The sequence below is a fragment of the Mesoplodon mirus genome (assembly GCF_964341445.2).
Source record: "Mesoplodon mirus genome assembly, chromosome: 17".
Classification (NCBI taxonomy): Eukaryota; Metazoa; Chordata; class Mammalia; order Artiodactyla; family Ziphiidae; genus Mesoplodon; species Mesoplodon mirus.
In genome coordinates, this window is record NC_138993.1 from 50,064,405 (window position 1) to 50,086,977 (window position 22,573).

The window sequence follows — 22,573 nt, forward strand, 5'->3', positions numbered from 1 at the left end:
CAATATTATGCTTTGTCTAATTAATATAGACTTTGCTATCGCCAGGTAGGATTTATTAGTGCCAAAAGCAAAGTAATTCCATCACTCAAGCTTGTAAATAAAGGTAAATTAAGAACAGGTGAGCCTTGATAGTTATATACATATTTCTGTGCATTTGCCAAGTCTTGGAAAAGTCAACAGTATGATGACATTAAATATTTTAAAGAGTAATGCCAATGTGACGAGGCATTAAAACAATGCTGTCCTTGGAAGCTGATTGTCAAAACTGGGCTTATTTTCTAGTATTCATGTGAATTAGGATGAGGGCATTCCTAGCACTGAACTGGAAATGACCTGACCAAACCTTGCAAATGGACCATGATTATCTGCCAGAGATTATGAGGACCAGTGAGGTGGAACAGGGCCAGGTTCAGACCCTGGGGAGGGGCAGGGGCAGGGGCAGGGGCAGTGTGAGGTTCTCAGGCAAAGGGGGAGAATCCGTGGAAAGTCAGAAGGAGTTTATGAGATGCTAACCAGATGGTCTCAGACAGGTATGGGTCAGATTATTGGTCTAGAGACTAGACCTTTTTTGGAGGGTCGATGGATCATTTTCAACAGTAACTATGACTCATTTGTTTAAAATATAGTTTTAAACTTTGGCAATTACTGCTCCCATTAGTTTTTCTTGTTGCTGTCTTTTAACACACATCAAACAGTATTGTGTCACTTAAGATGGGAACCATCCTAGTTTAGGTGCTATTTTATTTTATTTTTTTATTTTTTTCCTTTTTGCGGTATGCGGGCCTCTCACTGTTGTGGCCTCTCCCGTTGCGGAGCACAGGCTCCGGATGCGCAGGCCCAGCGGCCATGGCTCACGGGCCCAGCCGCTCCGCGGCATATGGGATCCTCCCAGACCGGGGCACGAACCCGTATCCCCTGCATCGGCAGGCGGACTCTCAACCACTGCGCCACCAGGGAGGCCCTAGGTGCTATTTTAAAAACTTTGCTTACCTAGTTAGGGCACCAAGATAATTGCTTGATGTCGCTGGGTCAGGCTCACCCAGTTAATGTGACTCTTTAACTGAATCTATAAGGAGTTCTTTTCACCTTAGATTTCATAAAGACATATATTAAAAGAATTTAGTTAAAGGAACACAATATGTAATATTTATTTATTTATTTGCTTATTTGTTTATATTTATATATCCTAATCCCCAAGAACCTTGAGCTTTTACCAGCTAATTTAAAATAATATCCACAGGTAACCACAGTGTAGTAGGTACCTCTGGTCAGGAAGCTAGGACAATAACTAGACCCTTAGAGGATCTGACTCTTCCTATCACAAAAGCCCTTTCCTCTAAAGTCATGATAGCTGCCTGATTAGGGCAAGGTTTTGATGTTTACCAGTTTAATGCCTACTCTGTGCCCTTCCCCCTCTCCACTCCCTAAAAGAGTGCCTGTTTGCTGTGTTTGGACTGTTAATGAGATATTGATTAGTAAAATTAATTAGCAAGCATAGAACCTTAATTGCATTTTAACTAGTTAATCAAAGACGATGCTCACTTAATACATATATCTTACTCTGGATAAGAATACATATGCATTTGAGTATCTAGCTATTTATCATCTATCTATCTACCTATCTACCTGTCTATCTATCATCTATATCTATCAATTTGGCATAGCTATATGCTCATAATCAAATATTTTCTGTAGCTAAAAAATTCATCAAAATATATATAAATAAGATATAAATAATGTCATTTATTTTATTAAAACTATTTTTAGATAACAGTACCAGACGGGTAATAAGACTTTTTCAAGCAATATACTGTGAAATCTTGCTACAGGCACACGTGTTGAATCACATGTTGATATCTGCAAACGTGATATGGATAAATTATAGGCTCTAGAAAATCAGACACAGTTTTTACCATGCATAGCCTTGTTCTTATAGCCTTTCCTTTGTCACATTCAACTTTTCCTTTCCATTATTTGCTCAACCTTAGTTTTCAATATTTTCTTTGCTCAGGGCTGTCCCTACGTAGAAATATAAATTCAACTCTTTTCTTCAGCCCCTGTTTTCCTCCATCCTTAACTCAGATAAGCTCATCTGGCGACCCTAGCTCTCAGGCTGCCTTCCCTCTTGGGATCCACCCAAGCTTTGCATCCTCCAGCACAGGCCAATGTCTGAGACACTCACTGACCTTTTAAAAGTCACCCATGCTAAATCCTATTCCCGCAGGGATCCCAATTTCTAGCAATCTGTGAGAACCTCTTTAATAGAAGCCTACAGAGGGTGCTTTCAATAAAAAAAGCGAGCACATGGTGAGAAGTGTAAATGTCGCCAGAAATGTATGTATCTCATAAATGCATACAAGTGGCTACATTTTCCAAATGACTACCTACCTCCTGGATGCCCTTTCTTCTCATCCTTACAAAAATTGCTGTTCCTGTTTAAAGAATATTCATAAAAATACACATAAACTTTAAAAAAATAATAAACACACTGTTTCATTAGTGGCTATAGAGTTCATGTCTCATTCTGTATTTCACAAACCCTCTCGGATCTCAGTACCTGCCATGTGCTGAATGAAAAGCGGAGTGAGGGAGTTCGTTACAGGAATGAAGTGCTGGACGAGGAATGATTCCACATGACATTGTACTGTGTGCACTTTCAGGCTGCTGTGCAGAGCACATCAGGACTCAGCATGGTTCCTATTGAAGTGCCATATCTTCATGAGTTTTGGCATGGTTTTTAGCCAGGCAAGGAAGAACCAGTGATGTGGTGTGCCATCATGACCTCTGGGAGAGCTAAACCAAGTAATACCAGGCTGTGCCCAGACATGCTTATCATGACTTGCTTTCCTGCCAACAGTATTGTCATTTGAATATCTAATTAATGGTTATACTTTTTAAAAGAAACTTCCAGTATCTATTAGAGCTACTTGAAATTAATTATTATGGTGCATTCATATTGCATCCTAAGCACCATACTAGCTGAGATTTATACAGTAATAAAATATACAGTGGAGTTTCCATGGAAATATTATTATAGTATTAAAAACAATGATATTTTCTTACTCTAAAAAAAAATTGACTCCAGTAATATTTTAGAACTGTCACTGTTGGTGGCAGGATATTTTAATCATCATTCCTGAAATTTTCTTACCTTTTATTTAACATATAGCTTTTTTTCAGTCTACCGACTATATCAGTTGCTTGTTTCTTAAGAACATCATTGCCGATTTAATAAAACCAATGAAAATATGGAAACATTAGGAATGTTGCAGAACCGATCAACAGATATTGATGCACATGAAGCAATAATTTAAGAAATAAGGAGAATCAGGCTGCTCTTTGAATTAAATTGCTAAAATCTATTCTCAGGAACATGACTTGCCATCTCTAGAATTGACCAAAGGCTCTGTGTAAATATATGACTGAAAAGATTGGGAACTCAAAATTTCAATCACGATGATAAGGGGGAGTAATCTTAGGGAAGCAAAACTGGATTGCGACTTCAGTTTGTTAAGGGGAAAACTAGTCAATATGACTACATAATTCTGAGAAAGACTATCTGATCAGAAAAGGGGTGGGGTGGCCAATATAAAAAATAATTAAGCTAAACTAAATAAAATAAAAAGGCTAAAAACACAAACCAGTTCCAGCTCATAGTAGTTGGAACCCTTTTATGAAGTCAGTCATTCAGGCTACATTAGCTCACAGCTGTTAAACATTCAAATAACACAACTAACTCTCGTCCTCTCATTCTGTTTATACTTTAATTTTCCGTATAGCTTGGAAAGGCTTTATGCTGCTAAGACAAGAATTCTTTTATTCATTTTCTTCCCCACTTACACATTCACACAACAAATATTGGTTGCCAGATCTTTCTTCTATTCTTTTCTGTATTGCAGGGAAAGAACCTGTACCTCCATTTACCAGAATCTTTTCCCAAATTTTTGGTTGAGAGTTTGCCAATGAGACAGACTCTCATGAGATTTGGAAGGTGGTGGAGAAGAAGTTATTATTCTTCAGGAACAGTTGCCAAGAGCCTGGGGAGTGTACAGTAGAAGTTCTCAGACTGTTCCAGGTATGCTGGTGAGGTTCATCCACTTTTGTGCTTCTAGCAGCTGGCATTGGTGGCAGTAGCTTCACTGACTTTTGCCCCCTCAACTCTTCCAACAGTGTGTAAGCTTCAAATTTTTGCATCAACATACTTTCTCATTGGAATTATTAGAGCAGCTTCTGTTTTCTCTCCCCAATCCTGATATAAATCTGGTCTGAAACTTTTGCCATGTAAATGTCTTATTTTCACGACCAACAGAGAAAACGGTGTTATTTTAGGTGATAATTGCATATGAGCAGAATGAATTTTTTTCCTGACATACTCTCATTTTAACAACTGCCATAAAAACAAAGCTATACAGTCAAAGAGAAGCTAATAAAAGTCTTTTACTTTCTTTCTCTATTTCCTTTTTCTTTTGCCTCTTTGGTTTGTGACTTTTACAAATTCCAGTTGATTCAAAATGTACCCACAATGTTTAAAGACTAGGGCAAGTAAGGATATAACGAATTTAGAATAATGTTTATTTTACCTTAACCTGTGTACTTTCTGTTCCAAAAGAAGAGAGAGGATTCCCTTGAGTACGATATTTATGTAATTCCCTGCCACAAGTTGCAGAGAATTTCCTAGTATTCCAGGAAATATCCTCTCATGAGTCTAGAATTCTCTATCAAGTATAAACTTCTTGTCACAATTTCAGCCTGATGGTAGACTATTTTTCCCATCAGGAGCATGTGTCTGACTGTGGTTGATGTTCGTTGTTGCTGTTTGTTTGTTTGGGGGAGAAGTTTGAAACTTCCATTGTTTTTCTTTTTCAAGGGAAGATGGCAACATGGTCTGGCATCATTATTACTCCAGACTCATTTCCTACATTTAGAGATACCATGGGTAGGATTGATGATGATCATTTAGGGAAAAGGGTTGAAGTAGATAAGATCTAAAGAGGATGTGATAATTAGAGTGTGCAGATGGGTGGAAATTCTACAGGAGAAGGCGCCCCATTAGCAGCTCAGCAGTTAAAGCCATTCATTTTAAGAGCAGATGTGCAGTGTTCTTTATGGAATATGGTGTATATTTGAAAGGACATATGGGCAAGAGCAGTTGAGGATAGCTATCATTTTGTAAGTCCATAGGATGATGAAATAATTACTTGTGAAAATAGATTTGGGGCTTTTCTTTTCTTTCAGAGAAGGTCTTAATTTCCCTTCTCTTCTCGCAGTGCTCTTGGGAGTGTTTCTTGGCTCTCTCACTAAGGTTACAATAAGCTCTGCCATCAAAGCCCTTTTCTCACCTGAGCACAGAAAGAACATGAGGAACATGATCTTGCTGAAGTTGTTGATCAAATTATAATGAAGGGGATCACAGGAAAAGTCTTGCTTATAATCAAAAACTCTCAACTTTTTAGTTCCAAACTCTTTGAAAATGCTAACTCAAAATGTTAGGCTCAGGGCACCTCCAAAATGTGTCCTGGGGTGAACCAAGAACTCTCCCTGCTGTCCATCATGGTGCCCTCCAAAGCAATCACTTGCCATGTGTGTTGTCACCATTCATTATGAATCTCCGTTATTACTTCTCTTCAGATGACTAAACACAGCGCCATTATCATGGCTCCGTATCCGGTTGGCCTCCATTCCGATTTAATGATGCTGTTGGTCTGGTTTTTAAACAGCCTTGTTTTTAATTTCCGAAGTCGATCAGCCTGAGGAGAAAAACTCTTACTGATGTGCAAATTATGGACTGCATTTCACTTTGCATTATGTATTTTCATTATTCACATCGTGTTGCATTTCTTGGCAGAGAGCAGAGAATTTTGAAAAAGTACATTCCTAGTGCCCTAAGTGTCATTGAAAACAAAGTGATTTTCCTACAATTTGATTTCCTTAGGGTTCATCTCATTTCTGTCAGGTTTGGGGCCTGTTGACCTAGGTGGATTTGCATAGCTAGTAGTAAGTCTAAAGTAAAAAACCAAAAATAAAAACCACATCTTTTCCAAGAGAATCTCAAAAGATAAGGAACTCAAAAAAAAAAAAAAAAAAAAGAACTTCCCTGGTGGCACAGTGGTTGAGAGTCTGCCTGCCGATGCAGGGGACACGGGTTCGTGCCCTAGTCCGGGAGGATCCCACATGCCGTGGAGCGGCTGGGCCCGTCAGCCATGGCCGCTGAGCCTGCGCGTCCGGAGCCTGTGCTCCGCAACGGGAGAGGGCACAACAGTGAGAGGCCCGCGTACCGCAAAAAAAAAAAAAAAAAAAAAAAAAAAAGATAAGGAACTAATTTAGATATGATAATGTGTTGAGGGCAAACTCTCAACTGTACCATCAGTTCCTTTCATTGATGATAAATGATTGATATCCGGAGGCTTCAGCTGCTTTAAGTCAGATGTAGACTAGCCAAGTGAAAGTCTCAGATGTGAGAATGTTCCAGTGGGAGCAGCTTTGCCTTCCTTGTGGGTAAAGGCAATTCTTCAGTCAACCAAATTTGTGCAAATGGTCAAGTTTTTGTTTGCCTTTCTTATGACTGATCCCCAACTTCTCATTTTTGTGAAAATGTCTTAGTAATAGATACATTTCTGTTACAGAAATGTTACAGGTATCTTTCTTGAATCAGTCTCACTGACACTAAAGTTCAGAAGAATTGATGCTGTACCTTTTTTATTTCTGTAGCTGAATTTCTATCTTGATGATTATTTCAGGATTACCATAGTTCTGAATCATCAAACTTTCTGTAGTTCTCTTTGATTTTTCAGCTTCAGTGCAGAAATGATCAATTTGACCTTTCTGAGGGCTCATGTTTCCCTCGGGGTCACCTTAAAACACCTTTGCTTTTCACTTTAATCATGGCATATTTGCCTGTTCTTGGATTACTTTTTCCCTTTCTCTGTGAATATTTATCATCTCTCAAAGTATTGCAGAAATTCTGCCTAGCTTGTTATTTTATCTGTTTGTCAAAAGGAATGTATCTGTATTCCCGATGGAAGCTGCTACACAGTAGCAGGTTTTGCACAGAAATTCAGATTTAAGATAATGAGAGAACATAAGCATTTCATTGAAAATAATCAGCCTTATATGTGAAGTGTATACACCTATGGGAGGAGATGTCATCCATTTAACAAAAACATATTTGGTATATATTTTGAACCTGGCCTTGTGTTGGGTGCTGAGAAGCAAAGATGACTAAGGCACTAATTCTGCCATCAAGAGCTGTGGTGAAGAGAGAAAGGTACCTGAATGGGGGCACCATGCAGTGTGATAGTTCTGTAGTAGCAGTGCGGGTACCAGGTATCCTAAGAATAGAGAAGAGGCTGCTCTTTCCTGACCTTCCTTTCCTGGGATGCGAGGAGGTGGTTGGAGACTTTAACACTATCATTAAATCCGGCTGAAAATGTGAAGGTCTGAGGTCACATAGATACAACAACTTGACTCAAACTAAGAGCTAGGTGACCTATATACATTCTATTTGCTTAATGACCGTGAGGCATGTGGACACCTCTTTTTTTTTTTTTTTTTTTTTTTTTTTTGCGGTACACGGGCCTCTTACTGCTGTGGCCTCTCCCGTTGCAGAGCACAGTCTCCGGACGCGCAGGCTCAGCGGCCATGGCTCACGGGCCCAGCCGCTCCACGGCATGTGGGATCTTCACGGACCGGGGCACGAACCCGTGTCCCCTGCATCGGCAGGCGGACTCTCAACCACTGCGCCACCAGGGAAGCCCCACCTCATTCTTTAAAATGACATTCTGCTTAGAAACTTCATTTGCTTAAACAAACTGATATTCTCCTGTCTAAAGACTAACCAGGAAGGAACATTAATTGCATGTACCTTTGAAGACAAAAAATGATGGGCTATGAAAAATGTGGAAGGCCCAAGAAATGAAAACATCAAGGAGGAATTTTATTGTTTATCATGTAAGGAGTACTGACACCACTTCTTTTTTCTAAATGATAGCAAGAATGGGAGCAGGGTCTACATTGGATCCTTTTCTGATGGTGGGTTTAGATGGGCAGTTGAGAAAGAAAAAAAGGGAGAAGCTGAAAAATCTAAATAGAACTTTATCTACTTTACAATTTTGCCTAGGCCCAACCCTGTGATATAAACATAAATGACCTGGGCTCATCCACTGCTGAGTGAAGAATGGCTTGTCTGTGTAATGTGATCCCATTTAAATGGAAATGTGGAAATAGTTAATAAAATTTCATGCTTACCTGTGATATAAAATATACATGTCACATAGTACATAAAAAGGTGCCTAGGGCTTCCCTGGTGGTGCAGTGGTTGAGAGTCCGCCTGCCGATGCAGGGGACACGGGTTCGTGCCCCGGTCTGGGAAGATCCCACATGCCGCAGAGCGGCTGGGCCCGTGAGCCATGGCTGCTGAGCCTGCGCGTCCGGAGCCTGTGCTCCGCAACGGGAGAGGCCACAACAGAGAGAGGCCCGCGCACCGCAAAAAAAAAAAAAAAAAAAGATGCCTAGAGGATAGTCCTCCAAAATATAACAATGATTATTTTGTGTGTTGGGATTTGAGAGCTTACACTTTTCTATTACACTGTTTTGTTTTCCTTTAATTTTCAAAAGCTTATTCAAAAAAATGCACCACTCTACACCAAGTATTTTGCTATGCTCTGAATATAACATAAAGCAAGGGTGCATTTAATATTTCCCTCATGAATACATATCATTTTTAATAACTGAGAGTAATAATATAGTTATATATAGCTGGCAAGGTTGAGCAATAACGACTTTTTAAACTCAGAGATTCAATATAATGTAGGGATATTTGACAAAGAAATATTTGAGAGGTGTCAATCTGCAGATGTATTAGTATAGTCCAGCATTGCATGGAGCCTGAACCCCTAAGAAATTAGAGTGAGTTTTTAGCATCATTAACAAGCTCTTCTTCAAGAATATTTAACCTATTTGTTTAGGTTGGGGATTTCTTCTGTGGTTAAGCTATAATTCTATCTGCTTGCAGATAAGGTTTTGTTTATTTTTAGTTTTGCACTTTATTTGGAAATGGGAGGTAAGTGGCCTTGATCAAGAGATGGGCTGGAGAAAGTTTGTAGAGATCACAAATTTTATAAAGTAATTTATAAGGTTATTCAAGTGATATAAAATCCAGGAGGAAGCTTGATTTACATTGTTACAAGAGAGCAGATAATGGAAAGATTAAATTAAAAGATAGGCCACACAAAACATGTCTGAAAGTGAATTGTGTATTTAGAATTATTTCCCCAGGGATGATATGTAGCCCTCAGTGCTAAGACTATATGCAAAGTAGATGTTTTCTTTATGAAACAAATCCTTTGAGAAATATTTTTAAACAAAATATTTATAGTTACATTCTCTGGCAAAGTGTGTGTGTGTAACATTTTAAAGTGTGTTTTAAATACTTTAAAACAAAATATTTATAGTTACATTCTCTGGCAAAATGTGTGTGTGTGACATTTTAAAGGAATCCAAACTGATATCCTAAAATCACAGTTTATATCCTAAAATCCTAAAATTCAAGGAGTGTTTTCTTTTTTTTTAAGTTTTGGAATTACCAGCTTTGTTTATTTCTGATGTTGGGGGTTATATGTTTGTTTCACTAAATGATAATGTGTGAGTGAGAAAAAAAAGCACAGGACAATAAGTAGTGATAAGGAAATTTGAGCTCAGAATCTAGGAAAACAGTTATGTAGCAAACACTTCAGCCTGAATGTTTTTTCTACCAAAGATTTCCAATCATCTAAAGCCGTCACTTACTGAGGATGAAGAGGACCAAAGTTTTGGTTAGAGAATGTCCTGATCCTCTAATGAACTTAACATTTAGTTAAATTTTTATCTTAAAATAAATTATATCATTTGATTTATGAATAAAGTAAACAAACATGTAGACTCTTTGGATAAATAATAGTGCTCTAGAAGCTTATAAACATGCATATACAAACACAAGACTAGTTTGTCCACAGAGAGATAGTGGATAGATTAAACTTACTTATCAATAGTTTCTTGGAGGAGAAATAATTTAAGCAAATTCCCAAAGTTCTAGCACTACACCGGAATGCATTTCCCCCGCTAAATTGAGAGGGAATCACATGTGTAAAGTTTACACTGAACAATTAGGGCTCAGGATACAATCAGAATATAAATTTATTTTTCCTCTATTGACTGTTAAAACCCACCCTTTGGGACTGTCTTTTCCACTTCCTATATAAAATTTGGGAATGGTCCCATGACTTGTGGGGCCTCCTGGAAAATCAGAGTCCTTAGGTCATAGCAGTTGCCAAAAAAAGATAGTCTCAATTTAGTAATTCAAATATACTGTCCAGAGTGATAACTGAACCTCTGAGCTTTATTGCAAGTTCAATTTTCTCCCTGCCCTGAGTAGGGCTTGCTTCCGGTTGAACTCCTGCAGGTGAGAAAGAGAGCCTGGTAAGCTCGTCTCTAAGACCTTGCCTTCCTGCATGCTGCTTCCCACTCTGCTTGTCCAGCCTTTGGCTGCCTCTGGCTCTTTCTTGGTTGAAGCCTGCCAAGGACAGATTTAACTTGACTGAAACCCACGAATCTGGCATTGGATGCCTCTGGCCACGGCTAATATTTGAATTGAGCCTTGTCCTTGTTGCTGAGGTCCTTCAGACTTCCCTCTTGGTGTCTCTGACTTCAGGACTCTTGATATGAGGGACAGCATGCCTTTGGCTGGCATTAGGAGACCCACCACTCTGAAGATTATGTCTTTTTTTATGAGGTCTCCTTGCCCTGTACAGGAATCCCTCCTGGAGAGTATTATTTAAAACAATCCTGAGCTGACATTCCTCCTGCAGGTTGCACATCTGGTCAACACACACCTTGGACCTGCCATTGTGGAGACGCAGTTATTCCCCAACGGAGTCCTCTGCTTTGGTGCCACATATGTCTTCAGCCAACATTTCGCCCGTGAGTCAGACATCCCTCCACTGTGTCCTCAAAATCCAGGGACCACATAGCCCCTTCTCCAAGTGATTTCCTTGAGCAAAAAGTCCTCCTTCCCCTCCCCGTGGGCTGTGATGCAAAACCCTTACAAGTCTCTCCAAAGTAAAACTCTCCTTCCTTTCCATCTTTCTCTGCTCTTCTGCTTTCGTTCTTAAATAGCCTTAATGTGACTGTAAGGGACCATGATCAGAAAATTAGAACTTTTGATTACTGTCTATGAATGTCCTATTAAGGTGGTTTAGGAGGTTGTTGCCAGATATTGTCTTCAGGTTTCAGCTAAAACTGAGTCAGGAAGTTCTGTACTTTAATATCCTGTTATAAATATATTTGTATGGATTGTTATGTAATGGGTGCATATGTGTATATGTAAGTGTATGCATGTGTATATGTGTATATACCCCCTCTCTCTTTCTCACACACTCAGACACACAGACAACCGTGTTTCTATCAGTACATTCTCTTATTATACAGGCCTTCATGGAGGTTTTCTCAATGTAAACCCTCAGGCACCGGGGATACACAATGAGGAAGACTTTCTTCTATAGGGGATCTTGGGTCTGGTCAGGGTGATAGAGACATAAAAGCAGATATATACATTGCAAGGTGAGAAATGCAACTCTCAGGCTCTGTTAGCTACTTGAAGGACAAGGAGGATGAATTATGATGGAATAGAGGATATGACCAAACAAGCACCACTAAACCAGTGATAGGTCAGGATAAGGATCTTCAAGTTAATGGGAAGTAATTAGAACTCCATCCTATAAGTAACAGGGCATTCCTGGAGCTGCTGAAGAAAATGTGTGTGTAAAATCACTTTCATGTCATGATATTCATCCAACATTTAGGGTTTCCTGCTTCTTGTCTACCCTCCTTCTATCCCCTTTAAGTGTGCAGTACCCTCTGAAAATGTCTCACTTGCCATATCTTACCATCCATGAGCCTGACTTTCAGAAACCAGCCTAATCAGACAGCTGTATATGTTAATCAAGCATAAAATTGTTCTCTAGAATACAGACTGTTTTTAGTAAAACTGTATTGTAGAGACAGCTTCGTTCAAGTCTCCACAGAAAAATGTTTTGTTTTTCATCAAAATTCAGTAAAAAGGGAATCTGAATTGTGTGCTTATGACTGTGCAGATGAAACTCTGCAGACTCCAAGAAATTTTGTCTGGAAAAATCAGTGCAATTGTCAGGAAAATGCTTAGATGTTGAGAAGCTACTCAGAAATGGAGCAAAATTCAGGGTCAACTAATTCTCTTGAGTAAATAAAACAGTGATTTAAAAAACGTTGTTCAGTTTCTATATGTCAAAGACAGTGAGTCAAACGGTTTTTTTCTGAAGCTTCAAAATACTGTTTTCCATGAGTTGAAAGTAGAAATATTTTCCATGGGCTGTACTACTTTATTTTATTTTATTTTATTAGTTTCTGCTTTATAACAAAGTGAATCAGTTATTGTACTACTTTAAAACATATCATATGTATTGATTATAAATGCCACTAACTTCTTAAATTGTTGTTACGTGTGTATCTGTTGACTAATATTAACACTTTAATGTTTGCTATTAATCTTGCATTAAGAATGTTATCCTATGGTACACTTTTTTTTTTTTTTTTTTTTTTGCGGTATGCGGGCCTCTCACTGTTGTGGCCTCCCCCGTTGCGGAGCATAGGCTCCGGATGCGCAGGCCCAGCGGCCATGGCTCACGGGCCCAGCCGCTCCGCGGCATATGGGATCCTCCCAGACCGGGGCACGAACCCGTATCCCCTGCATCGGCAGGCGGACTCTCAACCACTGCGCCACCAGGGAGGCCCTATGGTACACTTTTTATCAATGGTAATGACATAACGAATTTGCAGGCTATGTTTTGTTTAAATTTACTTTAGGTTTAAGGGTAAATTTAGTATGTTTATTGTCCTAACTTGAGCTAATTTGGTTGTCTAGGGACTTGCTGGAGAATTCACAGGATTTTTCCAGATACTTTAGGGTTGACTGCAAATTAAAACCATATTTGTTTATATATCCTAATAGTACCTTTTAATAGGAGTTCCAAGAGAACAGTTTTCATAAACATGAAATATGTGAGAATTTAAAATAAACTATTAAACTGAGAGAGATGGTGCTTACAGGCCCCAAACAGGCTGGCTTTGCCTATTAACCTTCATTATCTTCAGAGCTTCCCCAGAATATTCCATATCCAAAGATCAGTATGCATAACCTGAAACTGAATCTTATCAGGTTTTAATCCATAGCTCAAAATACGTTATGGCATGTTAAATTACTTTTCTTTGTGAACTAAGAAATACAGCAAAGAATGAATTCCTATGGCACTCTATCATATGTAAACAATAATGCTGACATTTCAGAATCCTTTTGCAAGATTCTTAAGGTAACACACTGAAGAGAAATCCTCTGATACAGATCGTGGCATCACTGTTTGCTAAAGTGATATGGTCTGACAGAGTTCAGCTCAGCATTTCCAGATGATCCAGAAATCCACCTGGTCCCTTAGTGGAACAAGCCACAGCTAAAACAATGCAGCGAGTCCAGCCTCATCTCACATTTAACATAGAATGATAATTTAACTTTTGCTAAGGAAAGGTTAGGAAAAAATGGAGATGGTGACTTCTTCTAATTATCCATATATATATTAGTTACTCCTAAGTACTTAAAAAGCTTTTTTAAAAAAATTATTTATTTTATTTTACTTATTTATTGGCTGTGTTGGGTCTTTGTTGCTGTGCACGAGCTTTCTCTAGTTGCGGCGAGCAGGGGCTACTCTTTGTTGTGATGCGTGGGCTTCTCACTGCGGTGGCTTCTCTTGTTGTGGAGCCCGGGCTCTAGACACACAGGCTTCAGTAGTTGTGGCTCATGGGCTCAGTAGTTGTGGCTCATGGGCTCTAGAGTGCAGGCTCAGTAGTTGTGATGCACGGGCTTAGTTGCTCCATGGCATGTGGGATCTTCCCGGCCCAGGGCTCGAACCTGTGTCCCCTGCATTGGCAGGCAGATTCTTAACCACTGCACCACCAGGGAAGCCCACTCCTAAGTACTTAAAACAAGTTTCTTTTCACTTACATTTTTAAGACTTCCTCTCACATTCACCTTAGCCTTTTAGTTTTGTATCATTGAGTAAAGAGCCAGATTTTGAAATCAAACTCTTCTGATACTTCTCCTACTTCATTTTTCCGAGTTTTTTCTCTTCCTTTGATTATCATTTAAATGTTCTTGTCTTTCAGCATTCTTCCCTTGGTTCTTTTCTCTCCAGGTCTGTATATTTTTCCATGTTGACCTTGTTTGTTCTCCTAACTGCAACAACTGTCTCTATGCTGTGAATCTTCAAATATATGACTCCATTGTAATTATCTCTTCTGAACTCCAGTATTGTTTATCCAACTTCCTACTAGACATCTCCATCTGGAGGTCTCACAGGTGCCTCATCAGCACGAGTGTTACGATGAATACTCTGTCCTTGCTCTCACTCTATGTTACCATTCTCCTTTAAAAGAGAACAACTCTCCACTGGTCCAGACACCACTCTCTGTGTGACTAAGGAGGAGACCCACTGAACTGTTAGTGCTTTTGTCAATATTCCCCTCTCTCCCAACATTGACATCCTCACTATCAAAATTTAATTTTGGGATTTTGACATCCAAACTAATGATTCCTCCAATACACTGGCCTCCAGATCCTTGACTTTTTCCTCCAAATCTTGTCCTCCATTCTGAGACATCTGCTCCCATGATCAGCCTAAAGCTTACCAAGCTTTAACAAATGCCTCTCATCCTTTTAGCTTTATTTCTTTACAGCCCCACCTCCTATGATTTCTCAAAGCCCTTAGGACTTTTCTGCAAACTATTGATCCCACGTGACTTTTCACTACTCCTCATCCCTCTGATATTTTCGGTTCCCTGCTTATCTAGTTGAAGTCCCACAGTCAGGCAATCACATCTCATATGTATCCCAACTCCTTCTCCCCTGTGGACTGGCAAACGCCACCCAGTTAAATATGGTCTCTCATCTAATCTGCACCTGCACCTGAGCAGGTAACTGTGGTGAGAAAAAAAATCACACAACTATTCTGACAGATCTTTAAATCGACTATTCTGACTGACTTCAAGTAGATCCCAGTGTTACCTAAAAATTCTCCTCTATTTCCCCATGATATGCACTCTCCCACTCTTCTAGATCAATAGGGCATACCTTTTCTCCCCCCTTTAATCTTCACCACATTCCCCTCCTTCTAATTCTGAGCTGGTAACTTTGTTTCTTACTGCAGGAAGAAAATAAACACTACCAGACAAAATGTTCTGTCTTCTCTTTCAAACAAATCTAGAAAGTTTTCTTCATTTACAACTGAACACTCATTCTTGTTTTTTTTTTTCCCACCTCACGCCTCACCCAACTTCCTCTTCCTACTTCTAGATATTGAGGTGTCTCAATCCTGGTGTCTCAATCCTAGTGTCTCACTGCTTTGGTGGTGTCGCCTAGTCCCATAGGTTTAAATACCATCCACATGCTGACCAATCACAAATATATGTATTACCAGCCTAACCTCTTTCCTTGATTCCCAACTCAAGTATCCATTAGCTTACTCAGCATTTCCACTTAGATATTGTGGAGGTTGTTAGGGTTATTCATAAATAATCACTTTTGCTACATGGTAGAACTGCATTTCTCTGAAACTTCCTCCTCTTGTAGCTAGCCATCTGCATTTTTTCCCCAGTGAAAGTGAGCAGGCAGTGTTTTAGGTCATTTATAAGAGAAGCCTTAAAGAGCCAGAGCACAGTAGCCATATTCCCTTTGCTCTCATGCTCTCTATCAGGGGAAGTATGTGTCTAGAAAATCTTCCATTAGATTGGCTCTCTGAGTGACTGAAGTAGGCAGCACTGCTGTTGACCCTTGCTGGACTTGAAGCAAGATTAAGAAATAAATCTATATTTTTTAACCCAATGATATTTGGGGATTGTTCGTTCTGCATCTTAACCTAGCTTATCCTGACTGATCACATTTCTGTTATGCACCTCAAATCTAACACATTCTTAACAAACCCTTGCCTTTTCTATTCAAACCTGATTTGCCCATAGTTTTTCCCATGTCAGGAAATGGTATCACCAATCTTCCAGTCTCTGTGTCAAAAACATCCTCTTTTTCTCCCATAAGTCACATCCAATCCATCAACAAATTCTGTTGGCTCTACTTTCAAAATGTTGCCAGATGTGGGCTAGCTACACCAGCACCTACTACACTAGCACTCTGCTCCAAGCCTGACGTTTGCAATCGTCTCCTAACCTGTCTGCCTGCTTCAGCATTTACACCACTACAGTCAACTTTCTACATAGCATCCAGAGCGATCTTTTAAAAAATACCGTAGATTCGGTTGTTCCCCTGCCCCAAACTTTTCAATAGCTTTCTACTACATGCAAAGTAAAATCTAATGTCCTTCCCTAACTGGCAAGATTGTATCATCTGACTCACTTCTAATTCCCTGATTTCACTTCTGCTCATCAATCCTCTTTCTCTCAGCTCACTGCTTCAGACACTCATTTCTATCACTCAAATGCACTGTGTAAGATACTCATCAACTTTTTTCTTGCCCTTTCACTTGTTTACATACCAGTTACCATACATTTAAGTTAAATCGATACTACTTTGAATCTTGTCATAATAGAGTTAGGTTTCTGGCTAAGACTGATCACCAAGTACAGCAAGTATATTATTCAAAAATGTGTGTTGTACTCTTTCTGCCATCTGTTGACTTGTGACTTTGAGACTGTAAACAATTCTTATAAGAAACTATATTTGTTAGAATGTTTCTTTTAAAAGAGCTGTTTGTTCAGGTAAAGTTGTAAACCAATTTAAAATATGTGAATTCTTAGATACTCCTCCTTTCAATAGGTGGAACCTAATTATCCTACCTTGAGTGGGCTGTACTTGGTGACTCACATCTATTGAATAAAATGTGGCAAAAGTGACAGTGTGGTTTTCAAGACCAGATCATAAAAAGCATCGTGGCTTTTCCTTTGTCATTTTGTCTGTCTCTCTTGGTTCACTTACTCTGAGGAAAGTCAGTTGCCATGTCATGAGGACACTCAAGCAGTCCTGTGGAGAGATATACGTGATTGGAAACTTAGGCCTCCTGCCAATAGCCAGCAAAGAGTGAGGCCTCCAGCCACAGTAAGGGAGAACTCTGGGGAAGTAAATCCTTCAGCATCAGTCAAACCTTCAGGTGACTGCAGTCTTGGCCACCATCTTGACTGAAACTTCGTGTGAGACCCTGAGCCAGAAACACTCATCTAAGCCCCTCCCTTACTCTCAGAAATAACATGTGTGAAATAACAAATGCTTATTGTGTTAATCGGCAAAGTTTTGAGTAATTCACAATGCAAAAAACAGATAAATAATACACCATATTATTTTTGCAATAGGGGCTTAATTTTAATAAAATATAATCAATGTGAAAATTTATCTCTTTACCATGATCTTACTGATTTTGTTGTAAGAAATTCAAATGGTAAAAAGATTGTATAGATTACCTTAAATTTAAGTACATATGTAAAGTTTTTCTTCTTTGCATAAATTTGACTATCAAATTAATTATAAAATGCTTTGCACAATCTCTTCCATAGGCATAAAAATATGGGAAAGTCAGGAAGTGAGAATGAGCATGATATTTGTTGAGTAGGGTGGATGTCAGCCAGTCTAGAGAAGAAGGTACAAAATGGGGACAAAGTCAAATAGCCTGCCTCTGAGCAATCAGCTACTTTTGGAATTTATAAACAACTGCCTCTAAGTTTAGTTAAGTTCAAAATTTTATTGACCATTTACTCTTTTCCAGGAACTGGGCTACAGATTCAAAGACAAACAAGCCTTGGTCCTTTTCCTGAAAGAGTCTAGTGGGGGAGTGATAGAATCAGGGGATAACCACGTTATGTGTGAGGTCAAATGGAGGCACCTTTAGAGCACCTTCAGGCTGCTTCTGGACAATTGCAATAGACTGTGCAATAAGTCTGAGGATAGAAGGCACATTGAAAAAATCAACTGGAAATGTCCTTACCAGAGGAAGAGAAGGAAGGAAGGAAGGAAGACAAGGAAAGAAAAGTAAAAAGAAAAGAAAAGGAAAGGAAGGAAGGAGGAAAAGATTAAACATTCTCCCATTAAATGTACAGGAAATGAACCGTGCGATTTCAGGGATACCATGAGGTCACCCCCATCTCTTTAATATCAAGAATAACTTTCCCTTTCAACTCTTGGTGTTCCCTCTCTATCCAAGAAAACAGCTGAGGATGTGGTAGAACCTTCAATAAATTGTTTTGTTGGCCTAGACAAAAAAATCTCACCTTGATGACAGATCAAGTTTATAAGCAACACTGGTATCTGCTTGTCATGCTGTTGTAAGACCACCTGAGACCCTTCAAGGAAAGGAGGTTTGGGGACCGTCTCCTAGCAACATGAAACAGAATCATATAATACCAAATGTTTATTTTCTTTGCATGGTCTTTGACTTCATAACATCCAGAGAGAAGGATGGCGGAGAGACGGACAAAGAGCAATGAAGCAAAGGGGAGAATGGAGAGGAAAGGGAAATAGTCAAGGAGTAATGGGAAGAGGGTTGCGGATGCTTGACCTAGAATATATGGGGCACTTGGGAAACACTGAAAGCCATTTCCTTAGGTAAATAACTTTTTGCTCTTTCAAACTCAACTAGTGTAATTGGTGAAACTCTTGACTTCCCCAACACAATTTTGTCTCCAGTGGGGTTCCTGTGGGGTTCAAGAATTATTTCTGGGCTTCCCTGGTGGCGCGGTGGTTGAGAGTCTGCCTGCCGATGCAGGGGACACGAGTTCATGCCCCGGTCTGGGAAGATCCCACATGCTGCGGAGCGGCTGGGCCCGTGAGCCATGGCCGCTGAGCCTGTGCGTCCGGAGCCTGTGCTCCGCAACAGGAGAGGCCACAACAGTGAGAGGCCCGCGTACTGCAAAAAAAAAAAAAAAAAAAAAGAATTGTTCCTGAGGCAGCTGTCAACCCTGCCAACTATTTTCTTCAGTGCCAAGAACTGAGAATTGCATGTCATTACTGTTTCTACACATGACTGTCTCCCAACCTGCCAGTTTCCTTTTCCCTTGGAATTGTTAATGACACAGAGTGAGAAGCTGATGCTCACTGTGTCCCCAGACAGGGCACTGCCCCTTTCTGTGGTCTCTGTCCCTGTGGCCTGGGTGCTAGCTCTGAGGCTATACCACATAGGACAGAGGGCTGGGCAGGTGCTCTGTGGCAGGGCCTTCCCTGTATTGCACCTTCTATTGCACTGAGACTGCACTGGCTCTGGGATGGTCACGTCGTCTGTGGCATTGTTCTGCGATGGTAGTGGGACCCGTCTACTGTGCTGAGCTAAGCCTAAGCTGGCTGTTCTCAAACTGGACCCTGCATCTGAATTACCTGCAAGGTTTATTAGAACTCAGACTGCTGGTCCCTATCCTCAGAGTCTCTCAGTAGTTCTGGGGTTGGAATTTGCATTTCTTATCAGTGACCAGGAGATGGTGATACCTAGGTCCAGACCTTTAAATATAGCATTTCTCACGTTGAGACTCACTGGCCTAAGCCACAACAATGAGCTGACTGTTCTCTGTGCTTCGGCTTAATGACATTGCAGGTTTCTTCTGTTTTCTCCTGTGCGGGGATGGGGAGAATGATTATGTGGATGTTGCAGCTGTGGAAGACAACAGAAAAATAGGAAGTGGTCAGAATGAGGGATATATTAGAGGCAGTGCCCGTAGGCTATACTAGGGAATTAAATGAGGGGCAGAAGGGAAAAGAGGAATAATGGATAATTTGTAGGGGTGGATCCTAAGCAGTGGTGAATGATGTTATTTGCAGAGATGAAGATGTAAGTTAGAGAGCAGGTTGGGGGGGAGGGGGATTCACAGCGGTAAGTGGAGGTTTGAAATAAGTTCAGTTTTAATATTAATTTGAGATGTCCCTTCAAAACCAGAATAGAAATCTCAAGTAGGGGGTTGATAGGTGAATCGTGAACTCAGGCAAGAGAGATAAATTCTAGGATCAACAGAACTCAAATGATACTAATGCCATGGGTGTGGGAGAGATATATAGACATGGAAAAATGAGTTGAAAAAATACCTGGAGCACTGCAGGCACTGGGTCCTTTGGCTTTATTATCTCATACACACTCTCCAAATGCTCCTATGTTAGGTGAAAATAGAGACCTGGAAAAAAGAGGAAGCTTGACCTACAGTTTTTAATTGAGCAGGGCAAAGATCTGATCTCCTGAGTACAAAAGGCTATAGTCTTAGCCTCTCTACTACAGTGGGAAGTGTCATTAGGTGATGGTTAAATACTAAATGTAAAATCTTTTTTCAATCATCAAATAAAAAATATATTTAAAAGAATAATTGGAAACCTGTTCTAATGATCTAAACAGTGAATACAGCATGTTGTCATATATTTTTACTGGATCCTCGATAAGTCTTACAGTAATAAGGATTATGTCATTTAGATCTTAAAAGATTTATCTTAAGACTTTGATAAATGCCAAGTCCATGATTGTGGTTATCTTAAAATAACTCACGCAATTAATTTTAAGTGTGTGTAGAGGGGGCAGAGTATAGTAATGGGATCATTCTGTATGAATGATGGATAGTTTTTGGCGTGCTAACAAGAGCTGTAAAGGAGGAACGGAGCATGTCAGCAGGCACACTCACCATTACACAGCTGCCACTTGCAAATTGGAAAGAAAAATAACACCAGGCCAGCATCAGCAAAGTTAAACCTGAATTTCAGAATTGACAAAAGCCTAGAAAACCCTCAGAGAGAAAAGAAAGAAACAAACAAGAACTAAATATTTGAGGGCAGCATTCTGTGGAAAAGACTGAATGCCTTAAAAGATTTATTTAGAACACTTAAACCTTGGAAATAAAGTATTGTTATAAAATACTGAGCTTAACTGTTGAAGGTGTCTGTTTGTCTCAGACAAAATCCAGACTCTGGACATATTTCATTATCATATGGCTTGTTCTAGCTGAAATTGTTTATAAAAAAAAAAGAAAGGTACACTCCTATAGTAATCACATTTTATTATTCAGTCTCTCTCCAAGGTGATATTGAGAGAGAGGGAAAGTTTCTACCATTCATGCATTTATTCCAGACAGAAGTCCTGGTTCCGACCCCTGCTTCTCCTGACCAGCTCTGTAAACTTGAACAAGAGAGTCAACCAAATCCAGTGGCCAATGATGGAGCAGGGAGACCCAGCGCTCACCTCCTCCTATGGGTATACAAAAGCTACAACTATTTACAGAGCAACCAGCTATGAGAACAACCTGAAGACTAACAGAAAAGCTTATCCACAACTAAGGGTATAAAGAAGAAACCACAACAAGATGGGTAGGAGGGGCGGGGATGCAGTATAGCTAAGACCCACACCCTCAATAAGTGACCCACAGATGGAAGGATAATCACAATTGAAGAGGTTCTCCCCCCAAAAACAAGGGGTCTGAGCTCCACATTGAGCTCCCTAATCCAGATTCTGCACCAGGAAGGAAAGCCCAGAACATCTGCTTTGAAGGCCAGCAGGGCTTGCATACACAAGAACTCAGGGCTGTAGGGAATAGAGATTCCACTCTTAAAGGGTACACACAAAATCTCCAAGGCTCTGAGACATGGCACAGAGGCAGTGATTTGAAAGGAGCCTGGGTCAGACCCATTTGCTGATCTTGGAGACCCTCCTGGAAAGGAAGGAGGCAACTGGGACTCACCATGGGAACATCAATGCTGATGGCAGCCACTTTGGAGAGCTTGTTTAACCATGAGGGCACTAGTGCTGGCAAATGACATTTTGGGAGTCCTCCCTCTAGCCTATTAGGGCTGGGGGGCTTCCCTGCCCACCAGCTGGTTGGCACCAGTCCAGGGACCTCCTCAGACCAAGCAGGTAGCCACGTAGGGACACAACCTCACTCACCACTGGGTCTGCACCAGCCCGGACCTCCCGGGCCCCAAAGCCAGCCACCAGCAGGCCCGGCATCTGTCCCTGGACCCACGGGCCACAGCCAGGCTGAGACATAGCCCTGCCCACCAGATTGCTAATCTCTTTCTCTGATTTACCAGTGTCATAACTATGTGGAAAAAGAAAAACAATGTGGTTGTTTTGACATAACCTGTTCCTTCTAAACCAGTATTAATACCCTTAATTACCAATTTACTCTTTTTTTTAGTACGCACTGTCTGTCTGGTTGATCACTGAAAACCTATTCCAGACTTTTGCCTGTTGTTAAAATGAGTTATTTTTCCTGAAATTTTCTTTTATCTTTTTCAGATGGGGATAGCACTTGCTCATATTTTTATACGTGACACAGTTACTTTAATATTGTCAGTAAAGTTTGAAAGATAAGTGGCCCATTGGTATAAATTCATATAAAATACCTAGATAGTCTTGCCATTTAACTGTTCTCCACTCTGTTTTATTTGGTTTATCATTTCCAGTCTGAAGATTTTTCTCTTAGGCAGAGAAAAGTAGAATTGTTTTGTCTTCTCTTTAGCATCTGATATCATTAGGCCTTCTATTCCAAACACTGCAGC

The 22,573-nt window shown here is 40.1% G+C and overlaps 1 protein-coding gene across 3 annotated transcripts in view; it reads left to right on the top strand.

The window, feature by feature from the left end:
* LOC309792517 (uncharacterized protein) overlaps nt 1-21,589 on the top strand; it is a 210,971-nt gene extending 189,382 nt beyond the window's left edge. For all 3 annotated transcript variants that reach the window (XM_082602189.1, XM_082602190.1, XM_082602191.1), the window contains one exon: nt 21,147-21,589. In XM_082602189.1, the coding sequence (XP_082458315.1) occupies nt 21,147-21,360 (214 nt within the window). In that variant the 3' untranslated portion in view covers nt 21,361-21,589. The remainder of the gene's footprint in view (nt 1-21,146) is intronic.
* Nucleotides 21,590-22,573: the final 984 nt, after the last annotated feature.